Here is a 13,451-nt window from a genome sequence, read left to right as displayed (position 1 = left end):
ACAACGTTTTTACTAACGACTTTTTAAGGTCATCAGACAAATATTTAAGAAAGATATAATCCATTCCTTTCCATAAGAGTGATCCAACATGCTTCCATGTGCTTTACGTAAACATGTTATACTGTACATGGTTTTGTCAGATTTCTATGTTGGGGAGATTATTTTGCTACTGTGCCTTCAGAGACGTGATGTACAGTAAGTGTGACTATTCAAGTTACTATGTATATGAAAACAGTTTCTATCCAGAGTAATAAATCACATTACCACAACCATCCATCTTGGTAGGGAAACGGGTGACACTCATTAAATCACAACCGTGACCAACTGGTTGCGTTTGTGGCATCGCGCCATATTGGTAGAAAAGGATTTGGATTGGATTTGGATTTCTTGTTTGTGCTCACGCTTAGCCATCTAATGTCGACTGTGTCACTCTGGCTCCTCCCGAGCAGATATTGATATTTGGTGGTCATTTAGCTGACGCTTTTATCCAAAGCAACTTACAAGTTTTGTACAACAAGACAGCAGGAAGGGTACAACTCTATCAGCTGAGTAACAATCTACATCAAAGTGGTGAATGCTACAGTGTAGGTTAGTATATTAGGACAAGTGCATGACAGTAAGGTTAGTTAGGGTTAGAGTTTTTTATTTATTTTTATTTCATTTCAGATAATGATTGAAGAAGTGCGTCTTTAGTCGACGGCGAAAGATTGGACGGTTTTCGGCTGTCCTAACTGTGGTGGGAAGTTCGTTCCACCATTGTGGGGCAAGGACCGAGATTTAGTGTAGAGGGAGAAGAGAAGGGGTCCTAGGACCGAGCCCTGGGGGACACCCGTCCGCAGGGGGCGGGTGGCCGACAGGGTCCCTCTCCATGACACTTGGTAGGAGCGGTCATTGAGGTATGATGTCAGCCATGTCAGCGCAGAGCCGGCCACTCCCATTCCTGCGAGGGCCGCAAGGAGGATCTGATGGTTGACTGTGTCGAAGGCTGCAGATAGGTCTAGGAGAATCAGGACAGAGGAGAGGCCTTTGTTGACAGAATCTGACTATGGGGCGATAATAATGTGGTCAAGAGGCATGGTTTCTATCTTTAGCCTTTGGCGTGGTTTATTATTATTCACATGGTAAGCAGCAGTACTAGAGTTCCCCTCTCTCTGAGAGGCAGGTAGGAAAGAGGTAGAGGGGGAGGAGACATCTCTTTATATACTCGCCACCTGGTGGTAGCATGAGTGGCTCCGCCTAGAGTGCCCTCTAGTGGAAACAGTTATATATGCAGTTAGACAGTTACAGTTACTCCTACATAGAACCTCTAACTTTAACACTCCCACTTAGGGTTGTATAGCACACTGTATAACTTCTCCAAAAACAATTTACAAAGAAAATAATACAATCCAGAACATCAAAAATAATATGGCAGTCAATATTTTTACATCTGTCAGTTTCTGAGCATCCTCCTGGTAGTCTAATTTTTGATCACATGGTGTTTCCCTTGATCTACATTCTTGCATGTCAAAACGTTTCAGGATCTTTTCCACATATCTCTTCTGGGATATTTTTACACAATTGGCAGACTGTTCAAAGTCCATGGCTAGAAAATGCTTTAACCTTCCAAGGTCTTTCATTTTGAATCTGGTGGAGAGCATACCTTTCACCTGTTCTAGGTTTCTAGTGTTGTCTGCTGCGATGATCAAATCATCCACCCAAATGACGATGATCACTTTTCCTGACTCTTTTGACTCCCTTGAGTAAACACAGGGGTCTACTGGGTTCTGTAGGAAGTGATCTTCAAGGAGACATGTATGAAGCATCTCGTTCCAATTTCTCCCAGACTGTTTCAGGCTGTAAATGGATTTTTCTAGCTTACACAAGAGCTTCTATCCTTCCTTTTCGTAACCTTCAGGTTGTTCCATATATATCTCCCTATCTATGGGTGCGTACAGATAGGCTGTCTTCACATCCATCTGATGTAAAATCAAATTGTCCTCAGCTGCTTTCTGCATCACTACCCTTACACTGGTCAGATTGGCTGTGGAGGAGAATGTTTCACCGTAGTCTATCCCCTCCCTCTGACTGTAACCTTTAGCTACAAATCTCGCTTTGTACTTGTCGTGGCCTTCAATACCCTCCTTGATTGCGTACACCCTTTTCCCTCCCACTGTCTGTCTGCCCTCTGGTAACTTGGTTAGAGTAAAGGTGTGGTTGTCCTCTAGGGACCTCATCTCCTCATCCATTGCTCTCTCCCATTTACTTGATTCAGGGGACACTATGGCCTCTTTAAAGGTCTGAGGTACCCCACTGACTACCCTGTAGCAGTAATCAATGGTAAGTGTACTGTCATCCTCGTCACTTCCTCTCCGGGCATAGTCTGTCAGATACTTTGGGGGTTTGTGTTCCCTTGAGAGATACCTCCCACTGCTTGGGGCACTTGACGTCACCCTCGGGTGCTCCTCGTCATCGCCCTCTGGGGGTGGCTGACTGTCTGTCAGCACGACCGTGCTAAGTACACTGGGCTGAAGTGTCTCTGTTTCTTCACACCTTATTCTGGAGTCCAGCTCTGGCTCCTCTGTCTGTGTCTCGTTCTCACATGTTGTCTTTGTGACAAACTTGACTAGCCTGTGTTTCTGCACTCCCCCTTTACCGGGATAATAAACTCGGAAAGCGGGGCTTCCTTTGTCGTGCCCTACAAAGAGTCCTTTTTCACATCTGGACTCAAGCTTTCCTCTGTCCTGCAGGTAAGCATAACACACTGATCCAAATTTGTGCATTCTAGCTAGATTACACTTCTTTCCTGTCAGTGCTGTATACAGGGTGGTGCCTGTGTGCTTATTAAAGCACCTGTTTCTGGTGTAAGCGGCTTCTTGCACCGCATAGTGCCATAGACTTAGGTAAGTTACTGTCTACTAGCTTACACCTAGCCATTTCGAAAAGAGTGCGCCATTCCCTCTCTGCCACTCCGTTCTGGTGTGGGGAATATGGACATGACGTCTCGTGTCTTATCTTGTTCCTCCTCAACAGTGATTGGAACTCTCTGTTTGTGAACTCGGTTCCGTTGTCGGACCTCAAGCATCTTACGTTACCATAAGGGGCTATGTCTGCCAGGAATTTTTCCGTGGCCTCGAGTCTGTCACTCTTTGCTTTGAGAAAGTAAACAAACACTGCCCCTGTGCACACATCTGTAAAAGACTGTACATATCTAAAGCCTCCTATGGACTCGTTTCTTACTGGACCGGCAAGATCTGTGTTAACTAGCGCAAGTGATACCTTTACTTTTTCTGTGGGATTTCTTTTTCTCGATTGAGTAAACTTCCCCTTTATGCACACTACACATTCTTTGTCAGGTCTACGCTTTTCACCTTCAATGTGCATGCCTTCTGTCACTGCTTGCAGTTTCAGTAAATCCTCGTAATTACAATGACCCATAATCTCATGCCATGTCTGAATATCGTGACTGACAGTCACGTTACACATATCATTATCATCATTACACTTGTCGTTGTCATTACACTCTGTTTGCAGGTAATACATTCTCTGGTACACCTCTATGTTAAATCGCGTACCGTTGGGCTCTACAAGAAAATGTTTACCTTCAATGAAGAACACTCTGGCACCGTTTGCAGTAGCAGCTATTACAGAGAATAGTCCTTGTGGGAACGATGGTATGTAGAGAGCGTTCTTTAACGTCACTGTACGCCGGCGCCCCTCACTGTCTGTGAGGCATACCTGTGCGTCTCCTCTCTCTTGCGCCAACCCGTAGGTGCGCTTCCCGTCTGCCAGCTCCATGCTGTGTCTCTCCCGGTGGAAAGTGTTGTCAAAGTTCTTGAACCGACTCCTGTCGTTGATGACGTGGGACGACGCACCTGTGTCCACGATCAGTCCCTTCCTTTGGGCCTGCTGCAGCTGCGTTGGCCTGGTGACGTACGCTGTCTGCGCCCTGGGGATGAAGCCCTCTTGTCCCGCTACTCTCCGGGCGTCGCCTCGATTCGTCTCACGGCGACCGTTGCCGCCATCTTGTCCATGGCTGCCATCTTGTCCATGCGCGTGTCGGCGTCGTGCGCCCTGGTCGCGTTTCTTCATGCACGCTCTGTCTGTGTGCCTCGTGGATCTGCAGAAGCCACACCAGACAGTCCTTGTGCGGTTACCTCTCCGATGGCCTTTCTCTCCGCATCGCCAACACGGCAGCTCCGTCGTGGGCCTGGTCTTCTCCGTTGGCGTCGCTCGGGCCTTCAGCACCCTCTCTCCCATCTCCGCGGCGGCTGGGTATCTTCAGAGGCCTCGAAGTTTCTTAACTTGGCCTTGAACTTTCCCAGCGTCATGTCCGCTTAACCGTGTGTTACCAGGAGTGTGAACGGTTTGTACAGCTCCGGTAGTCCTCTCATCACCATCGCCATCATTAGCCCATCGCTTGGTGCTTCTCCTGCACTTTTCAATGGCGTCATGATCTGCTATGTAGAGGGTCACGACTCAGGGTCTTCCTTGCCCGATATAATGCTCTCTCAAGACCCCCAGGCTTTCTCTGCCTTTGTCTTTAGTGTCGCGGAATATCAGCCCCAAGCTTGTGTCGTCGAGCAGTGGCGCTAACTCACAGTATGCGTCTGCATTACGCTTGTCGTCCAGGGCTTGTGCTTCCGCCGTCAGGTCTCCCGTGGGGGCCGTCAAGATCGCCGTCTTCAGTCCCACACCGTGCATGCAGCATAACATGCGCTCTTCCCATAGCTCATAGTCCTCTGCCCTTCCATTAAATGAGGGCCATTTGCTCCTTCCCTTGGGCGCCACAAGTTCTAAGACGGAGTTCTCACCCTCGCCTCCGTTGGGCTCAGCAGGCTCCGTCTCCCCCGGTGCCGCCTCCCTGGGGCTCTGCGTGCTGCTCTCCGGGCAGGTCCGCTTGCGCTCCAGCAGCCCGTCGGTGGGGTCGGTGCCCCGCTTCCTCTTGACGCGCAGGATCGTTGTGTTGGATTCCATGTTGCTCTTTGATGGTGGGCGTAGCTTTAGCTCCTGTTGGCCTAGCGTCTAGCCACGCGGTACTCCCGGTGCTAACCTAGCCTATACTTCAGCTAAACTTGCTACCCTTATTATTTCACCCCTGCGTGATCTGGGCCCATAACCTGTTGACAGAATCTGACTATGGGGCGACAATAATGTGGTCAAGAGGCATGGTTTCTATCTTTAGCCTTTGGCGTGGTTTATTATTATTCACACGGTAAGCAGCAGTACTAGAGTTCCCCTCTCTCTGAGAGGCAGGTAGGAAAGAGGTAGAGGGGGAGGAGACATCTCTTTATATACTCGCCACCTGGTGGTAGCATGAGTGGCTCCGCCTAGAGCGCCCTCTAGTGGAAACAGTTATATATGCAGTTAGACAGTTACTTGCAATCCTACATAGAACCTCTAACTTTAACACCTTTCACTCTCGCCACAAACAAAATGGCTATACAGTTGGAATTTATTATTATTCCTATCACTCTGTGGTGTCTAGAATGTGTCCGCATTCGGTTAAAACAACATTATTTTCATCTCTAGTCGGTTAAGGTTAGCATGACGATTAGAGTTTGGTTTCTAAACAACTTGTTTTTTCCGCCCCTCCGCCTCCTTTTCCACCTCCCCTCCCCGCCCCTCCCCATCCTTCTCCCCCCCCCCTTTTCCGCGCCTCCCCCCTCCTTCTCCGCCCCCCCTTTTCCCCCCCTCCCCCCTCCTTCTCCGCCCCCCCCATCCTTCTCCGCCCCCGCCTTTTCTGCCCCTCCCCATCCTTCTCCACCCCCCCCCCCCTTTTCCGCCCCTCCCCCCTTCTTCTCCGCCCCCCCCCCCATCCTTCTCCGCCCCCCCTTTTCCGCCCCTCCCCCCTCCTTCTCCGCCCCTCCCCGCAGACCCTGATGACGGACGAGGTGCGCTTGCGGGAGATCCAGAGGCGGGTGCAGCTGCTGCAGGTGGTGAACGAGGTGCTGTTGATCGTGTACAGCAGCGTCGGAGGCCCCATCCAGGGGCTGCCCTGCCTGGCCGCGCGCCTCAAGAGGACGACCAGCGCGCTGCTGGAGGGGATGCACAGCCCGTCAGTTCAAACCTTTATTTAACCCCTTCACTACCACACTACAGAAGGTTAACCCTTTACTATCGTAAAGGGTTTGATTAATTGATTGAAAAGTTTATTAACAGATTGCAGAATGGGTACAGTACAGTACGGCTCAATACACACAATTGTTAAGGGGATGCAGACCAGAGAAAGACTTTCGTCTTGTTTACATCAGGGTCCCCCATTTTCAATTCATCATAACATATATGACACACACAACATACAGATAGACAGTACTGCTACATCTATACATTTATGACATACCAAATTTGCAAATACAGTACTGTTTGTGATACAAAAAGTGTCCAGAAAAAGAGTGTATATACATTTGACGTAGAAACTGTACATTGGAGGAGGTTGGGTAGGTGGGTTGGGTGGGTGGGTGGGGGGCTGTACATTGGAGGTGGGGGGGGGGGGGGGGGTTGGGTAGGGGGGACACACACTGTACATTGGAATACTGACAAAGCCATACTTGGTCATTTACTGTACAACTGGGTTAGGACATTTGTAGGGGCCAGTTTCGAATTGCAGTCTCCCGTAGGTGTTTTTTGAGAGTGTTTTTGAAGGTGGGTAGTGATTCACATTCCTTTACAGCTTTGGGTAGGGCGTTCCACATTGATGTGGCATAATTGCGAAACGTGTTTAGTCCCTTGTTTGAGCAGAATCTGGGTTTAACATGATTTGTGGAGCTCCCTCTGGTGTTGTGATCGTGGTATTCACTGACCTTTGGGAAGTATTTTGACATGTACATGGGTACCTTGGTCGTGTAGTGTATCTTGTAGACCAGGCCCATTGCAAGTTGCTGTACTCTGTCGTCTACTCTAAGCCATCCTAGGTTGTCAAAGTGGGCAGGGGTAAGGTGGGTTCTAGGAGTCCGGTCAAGCAGTAGTCTGACTAGTTTGTTTTGAGATGTTTGTAATTTGTTTTTTAGTGCCTTTGAGGTGCTTTGGTACCATGAGGTGCAAGCATAGTCGTAGTACCCTTGAATGAGTGCTCCTGCCAGAGTCTTCAGGGTATTCTTGTTTACCAGAGAGGAGATCCGGTACAAGAATCGAGTTCGTTGGTTGACTTTTTTTTATTACATTGGATGCCATTTTGTCACAGGAAAGATTAGCCTCTAGGATGGAACCCAGGTAGGTAATTTCATCTTTCCTTGTGACAATATTGTCACCCACTGTAACTGAGAAGCCATCGGTCTTGCTGAGTTTGTTATTTGAACCGAAGAGAATGGACTCTGTTTTGCCCATGTGTAATGATAGTTTGTTGTCGGCGAGCCATATGCAGATTTTGCCTAGTTCCGAGCTGAGGGCTTTTTAAACCTGTAACTTGTTCTTGTCAGAGACCAGCAGGGCTGAGTCGTCCGCAAACAGGAACAAGTTGCAGTCACAAGCTGACGACATGTCATTTGCATAAATTAGGAATGGTAGCGTTCCTAGTATGCTTCCTTGTGGAACACCACAGCTCACTGTGAGGGGGGAGGATAGGGTACCGTTTACCTCCACCATCTGTTCTCTCCCCTCCAGGTAGGATTGTATCCAGCTCACTGATAGACTATCAAAACCAATTGCTTTTAGCTTGTCAATCAAGCTTGTCAATCCAGCATGACCATGCCGCAGTATTTGCCCGCGTCCACCTCTTGTTTGATGTGGTTGTTCAAATAGAGAAGGCATGTGTCAGTGGAGTGGGATGTTCTGAAACCAGATTGGAATTCGTAGATTCAATTTTTTTCCGCAAGGTACTTTTCGACCTGTTCGTATACTATTTTTTCCATGACTTTCGAGATGGATGTAAGGATAGAAACAGGGCAGTAGTTGCCTGGGTCTAATTTGCTGCCCTTTTTGTGCAGGGGTGTTACTCTCGCAATTTTGAAGTCCTTGGGGACGTGTCCCTGTTTTATGGAGAGGTTTATTATGTGTGTGATGACTGGGGTGATGGCGGCTGCTGAGTCTCTGAGGAATTTGGAGGGGATGTTGTCATGGCCAGTGGCCTTGTTCGGTTGGAGGGTGCTCAGTTTTTTGAGTACCTCATCTGTAGTTACCATTTCCAGTTTGAAGTTGTCTTTGTGGACGCCTAGGTTCTTATAGTATGCTACTATGTGTTCTACCCCATACTGCCCTGAGTGGGAGGGTAGTTTGTTTACCAGTGTTGTGGCTATGTTTGTGAAGAAAGTGTTTAAGTAATTGGCTACATCCAGCTTGTCTGTGATGAGCGTGTTGTCCGTCTGTATGTTTATGTTTGAGAACCTGGTTTTAAGTTTTTTACTGCAGCCTAGTTGATTATTGAGTAATTTCCAAAGTTCACATGGTTTATTTTTGTTTTCCTCAGTTTTGTCATGGAGTTTACGTCATTTCTTAGTCTGTTTCTTTCTAGTTTGAGTTCAGTCACGTGGTCTTGGAGTTCACTGCTTGTGCTTTTGGTAAGCTTTGACTGACTTTTACGAAACTCAGAGCATTTTTTGTCTCTGGCTTTCATAGCGGTCAGTATTTCAGTGTGCATCCATGGCTCAGCGCGATTTTTTACCCTGGTGGTTCTTAGGGGGCCATGTTGTTTAGTATTGTTGAAAATTTGGTTTTGAAGCCAAGCCAGGTTTCTTCAACCAGTGTACCATTGAGCTCATCTGACCAGTCCAGGCTCTCCAGTTCAAGGTTAAAGGCCTCGCTAGAGTAGGTTTTGAGGTCTCTAGATGTGACTGTTTTGTGACAGCCAGCCTTTTGCTTTAGCTTTTTGCGGGTACAGAATATCATATAATGATCACTTAACCTGCATGCTATAACCCCTTTATTGGAGATCTTGGACTTGTCAGAGGTCATGATGAGGTCAATGGTAGTCTGAGTTGATTCACATACCCTTGTGGGTTTCGGTGATTAGCTGGCTGAGGCCGTGCAGATCACAAAACCTACTGAAGGCCTTGAAGACGGTTGCTGCTTTACGTAGCATGTCCGTGTTCCAGTCCCCAATAAGGATCTTTTCTACTCCCTCCACCCCAGCTAAACACCCATCGAGTGTGTCATAGAAGCCACTGTGTTCTGGCGGTCTATAGATTGTTCCTATTAGTACTGATTTCGCCCTTTCAAATAAGATTTCAATCCATACAGTTTCAATCTCGTCATGGTTAAGGTCAGTACGGTTGATGAATTTGGTATCTTTGTGAATATACACACAGATGTCACCTCCATACTGGTTTCTATCCCTCCTGACTATTGAATAGTTCTCGATTTCAATCTCTGGATCCTGAACAGATGAGTCTAGTTTTGTTTCTGTGAAACACAATATGTTAGCCTTACCATTTATAAACAAATGTCTGATTTCAGCCAGTTTGGGTCTCAGGCTGTTTGTGTTTAGGTGAAATATGTGAAATCCATTTGTGTTCGTTATTTGGTTTATGTCGTCGAGTTCAAAGTGTTGATTGACTGTGGTGTCTGGTTGTCCGTGTAGCGGTAGGTGGGGAGGGGGGGATGGGGTCCTGTGTCCATTGTTGTTAGGAGGGGGGGATGGGGTCCTGTGTCCATTGTTGTTAGCCCTGTTAGCTCCGTTAGCCCGGTTAGCTCGCCGGCTAGCTCGCCGGCCATCGGGCGCTGCCTCGCTGTTTTGGTCCCGCAACGTGATGGGCGCCTCGATTGTGAGCCCCGGTGCATTCCTTCTCGCTGTGGCCTCTCGTGGGTTATTTTGTAGAGGTGGTAGAGGAGGAATGTTGCCGTTGATCGTGTCATCAGCCGCCGTCGTCCGTGTAGGTAGCAGTAGCCTTGTTGTGCTAGTGAAGCTAGCTGCTGCTTCCTGGGTCAGCAGACCTAACTGTCGTCTCTGGTTCCGTGTCATTACGGGTCCAGGGTTCTGGTGAATGTCACCCGACATGAGCAGATATAATAGAAACATTGATTTCCTATTAAACTTTCCAGTCGGGTGTAATTTCTTGCGTTCCGGATTTGCAGTAAGTACTGTGTGGATAGCCGTGGCTCCGAAAGCTGGACGCTTTCTCTCCATGCCCGTTAGCAAATAGAAGTCGCAATGGGACTGCTGATTTGCGTTTTCGCTACCCTCCACTTCTGTCTGGAGTTGTTGCTTGAGTTGTGAATTCAGGTACAGGTCCATAATCCACAGGAGGGAAAGTAGAAAATGCGCAAAATACTTTGCTGTTGTTGCTCGGTTGCGTTGGTTACGGGAGCTGGGTAAAATGCGACCACCCATGCTGAAACCGGATGACGTCGGTTAACCTTTTAAACCGATTTAAAAAAATTTAAATCATTCATTCGAATTAATCGATCAAATCAATTAATCGCCCAGCCCTAACACACACACACACACACTTCAACCCTCCATACCAAATGTCAGCCCCCGTAGTGTGAAACCTGTGGCTGTTTGAGAGTGGAGACAATTTTGTGAACAGACTGACCGACCAGCCCTATAGAGCTGCTGGTCACAGCTAAAATAATAAACAAGATGAAACGGAAGATAAAAATAAAGAGAGAATAATTTGTTAAAACGATTAACATGCTGAAATAGAACGGATTGTGGTCACAGTTCTTAACTGTCCAACAGTTATCTTGGGTAGCATTTTTACGCACGTGAATAGAAGGCTACAGGTTGGTTGGCGGGTTAAGAACGGAAGACCTCCACCTCACACACACCCTCTATCTCACCTGCAACTAAAAGATCTGGAAAACTGCTTCATCAGGTTATCTGAAACTGATGAAGGTCCTTGTACCCAACTGTGCTTGAGGACACGGATTACAATATACATTCAAAGAGAGTGCAGTGCTGGTTTTTAAAGCTGTACTATGTTGTCGAGGGAAGGAAGTCCTGAACATCTAAAGAGTGTAGAAGAAAAAAGTATAGTAGATTTTCACAACTGAATAAACGAGCTGCCCTGAGATGAAAATATTCATCTCAAGTTTGATTGTTTGCTTACAGTTTCCCGTATTGTTTACATGTGCTGGGCTGGGCCTACAACTTTAGTTTCTAATACATATATTTACTATACAAAGAGGTATCTTCTAGGCTTACATGTGTAGTTCACACTGTCTCAAAAAGATGTCTTTTGATTCCCAATGACCTAAGATGATGATTCTAATACTGAGAATGTCCAAATGATTGTTCTATGAATATTCTTTTTTTAATCTTTTAAATTACAGAGGAGCTTTGAGACACACTTAGGCTCATGCACACCCTGTTGTATATGTGCATGCTTCCTCATACGCTAAATGTACACATTCAACAATCGGAACACACCAACACACACACAACCTCGTCTTGAAACCAAGAACTCTCCTCTCAATCTGCAGGGACTTTAACCTAGAAGAGGCACTAGATGGGGCCAATACCCAGATCTGCTGTGAGCTCAACAAGTCTCTTACCGAGAGGAACTACCCAGCGCTGAGCCCAGCACTGCAGGCCACTCTGAAAGGCCTGGTCTGTGACATCACCAGAAAGGACAACCCCGTCCGCACTCTCGTGGGTAAGACACTCGACCTGTCCCTGACACTGTCCCTTTTCGCAGCGATCACAACGTGTCTGTCTGTGTGTGTGCGTGCCGTTGGCTGCGACCAAAGCACGGAGGGGTGACTTTTCCTCCCCCGCTTTCGTGCATGCACGAGGAAACATAATACCGATAATCTAGTGTTGATTTCAGGATGATTCGATAATCAGGCGACAAATGGCACGATTTCTAAGGAAATGCATTGAAGAGCCATTTGCTGGAGTTTATTGGGATTCGACAGGATCACTCTAAAACTATACTCATATTCACCACGGTATAAAACGGAAATGTATCTATTAAAAAAGTATCTGTTTTTTGCATGTTGACCGGAAGAAACTCACTGACAATCGACGTGTTTATTAGATCCATAGCTATAATATTTAATATAGTTTTTAGCCCTGCAAACACCGCCATCTATCCCTATTCTTTAAAGCGATGGCCTTCTTACCACAAGGTAAACAGCGACCTCTAGGCGCTGAATGAGTTAAAGGTGCTGTAGATAACATCATTCATAATAATAATAATAATAATAAGTGGACTTTTGAAAAAGTCTTTAATCATCATGCAGTGACACACATGCGATGGGCGGCACACACAGGAACACACGCATGCAAATTTCTCAAAAGTCTCTGCGCTTGACCCATCCCATCGCCCCCATTTTCCATTGATGGGGATTTGAATGGCTGTTTTTAAATAAAGTGCGGCCGGAGAAACAAATATACTAATTAAAATTGATGGACCTGCGAGATTTGTACTTTGTAGGTCTGCATTTTAAATGTAAGGAGTCAAAAGTATGTTTTTTTTCTCTGAAATGTAATTGAGTAAAAGTACAAGTATACAAACCTAATACTCGAGTAAAGTACAAATCCCCAAAAACAGTACTTAAGTATTGTAACAAAGTACAATTACTCAAGTACTATACACACCCCGTTTCCACGACATACAAATATACAGTACTGTTTATTTACAGACAGTTTCTAAAAGAATATATACATTTGAGGGGGAGGAAACTGCACTCTCTGTATTATCCCCACCATGTCGTCATTGTGAAAGTCCATGTACTGTGTTTGTCTATGTACTGTGTTTGTCCGTATGCTATAATGACATGTATGTAAAGCGCTTTGAGAGGCCTAATGTAAGGCGCTATATAAAATACATTTATAATTTATTATTCACATTCTTTTACGGCTGTGGGTAGGGCGTTCCACATCGTTGTGGCATATCCTGACCTCTTGTGTCTCGTCTCTCCCCCCAGAGGAGCGCATCCAGCAGTACTTCATGGCCCTCCTCTCCGCACAGAACCACCTGACCGTCCTTCCCCAGGTCCCCGCCGCCCTGAGTGACATCAAGCCCGAGCTGACCGCTCTGGCCACCGACTTCATCGGCCTGGTCAACTACAACAAGCGGGTCTACGGACCCTTCTACTCGGGGATCCTCCGGCGAGTCATGTTCAGCGAGGAGGCGGCCCCCCCGCCGGCCTCCTCTCAGGACCCCCCCCCCACTGAGGACCCCGTGACCTCCACCTGAGAACCAAAACGTCAGCGCTCAGCCAGTTTCTGAAGCCTCGACACTTATTTCGACACGGGGCACCAATAGGTATCCCTACGTATTTTATACGATAAAATAAAATTACATAACATACAGTTGAGTAGTGTAATTTGAGGGCATCCAACCATATAAAGTTTTTATGTTTCTAGTTACTTGTGGAATGATCTTGTTTGGGCGTTTTTAAATGTTCTATACAACATAGCTATAGGCTATATTGATCTAGTTGCTTCCTTTGATACCTTTAAGGTACTGTAGCCTAACTGTTTTGCTATATATATATATATATATAATTTCCTCAAAATGCCATCCCACAACTGGTTTATAAAAGCATCAGAAAATGTGTCCAAAATGTCTTCTGGACCTGATAATGCC

The 13,451-nt window shown here is 46.6% G+C and overlaps 1 protein-coding gene across 1 annotated transcript in view; it reads left to right on the top strand.

The window, feature by feature from the left end:
• The window catches only part of LOC311242097 (T-complex protein 11-like protein 2), a gene marked incomplete at both ends in the record, with an annotated part of 34,928 nt that extends 21,870 nt beyond the window's left edge, over positions 1-13,058 (top strand). The window contains 3 exons of the mRNA XM_084331048.1: positions 5,856-6,037; positions 11,338-11,510; positions 12,787-13,058. Coding sequence (XP_084187174.1) covers positions 5,856-6,037; positions 11,338-11,510; positions 12,787-13,058 — 627 coding nt within the window. The remainder of the gene's footprint in view (positions 1-5,855; positions 6,038-11,337; positions 11,511-12,786) is intronic.
• Positions 13,059-13,451: the final 393 nt, after the last annotated feature.

This window comes from Notolepis coatsorum (assembly GCF_963971535.1).
Source record: "Notolepis coatsorum genome assembly, chromosome: 15".
Taxonomy (NCBI): domain Eukaryota; kingdom Metazoa; phylum Chordata; class Actinopteri; order Aulopiformes; family Paralepididae; genus Notolepis; species Notolepis coatsorum.
Note: the sequence above shows the minus strand (reverse complement) of the source record. Positions and strands in the feature narration are given on the sequence as shown.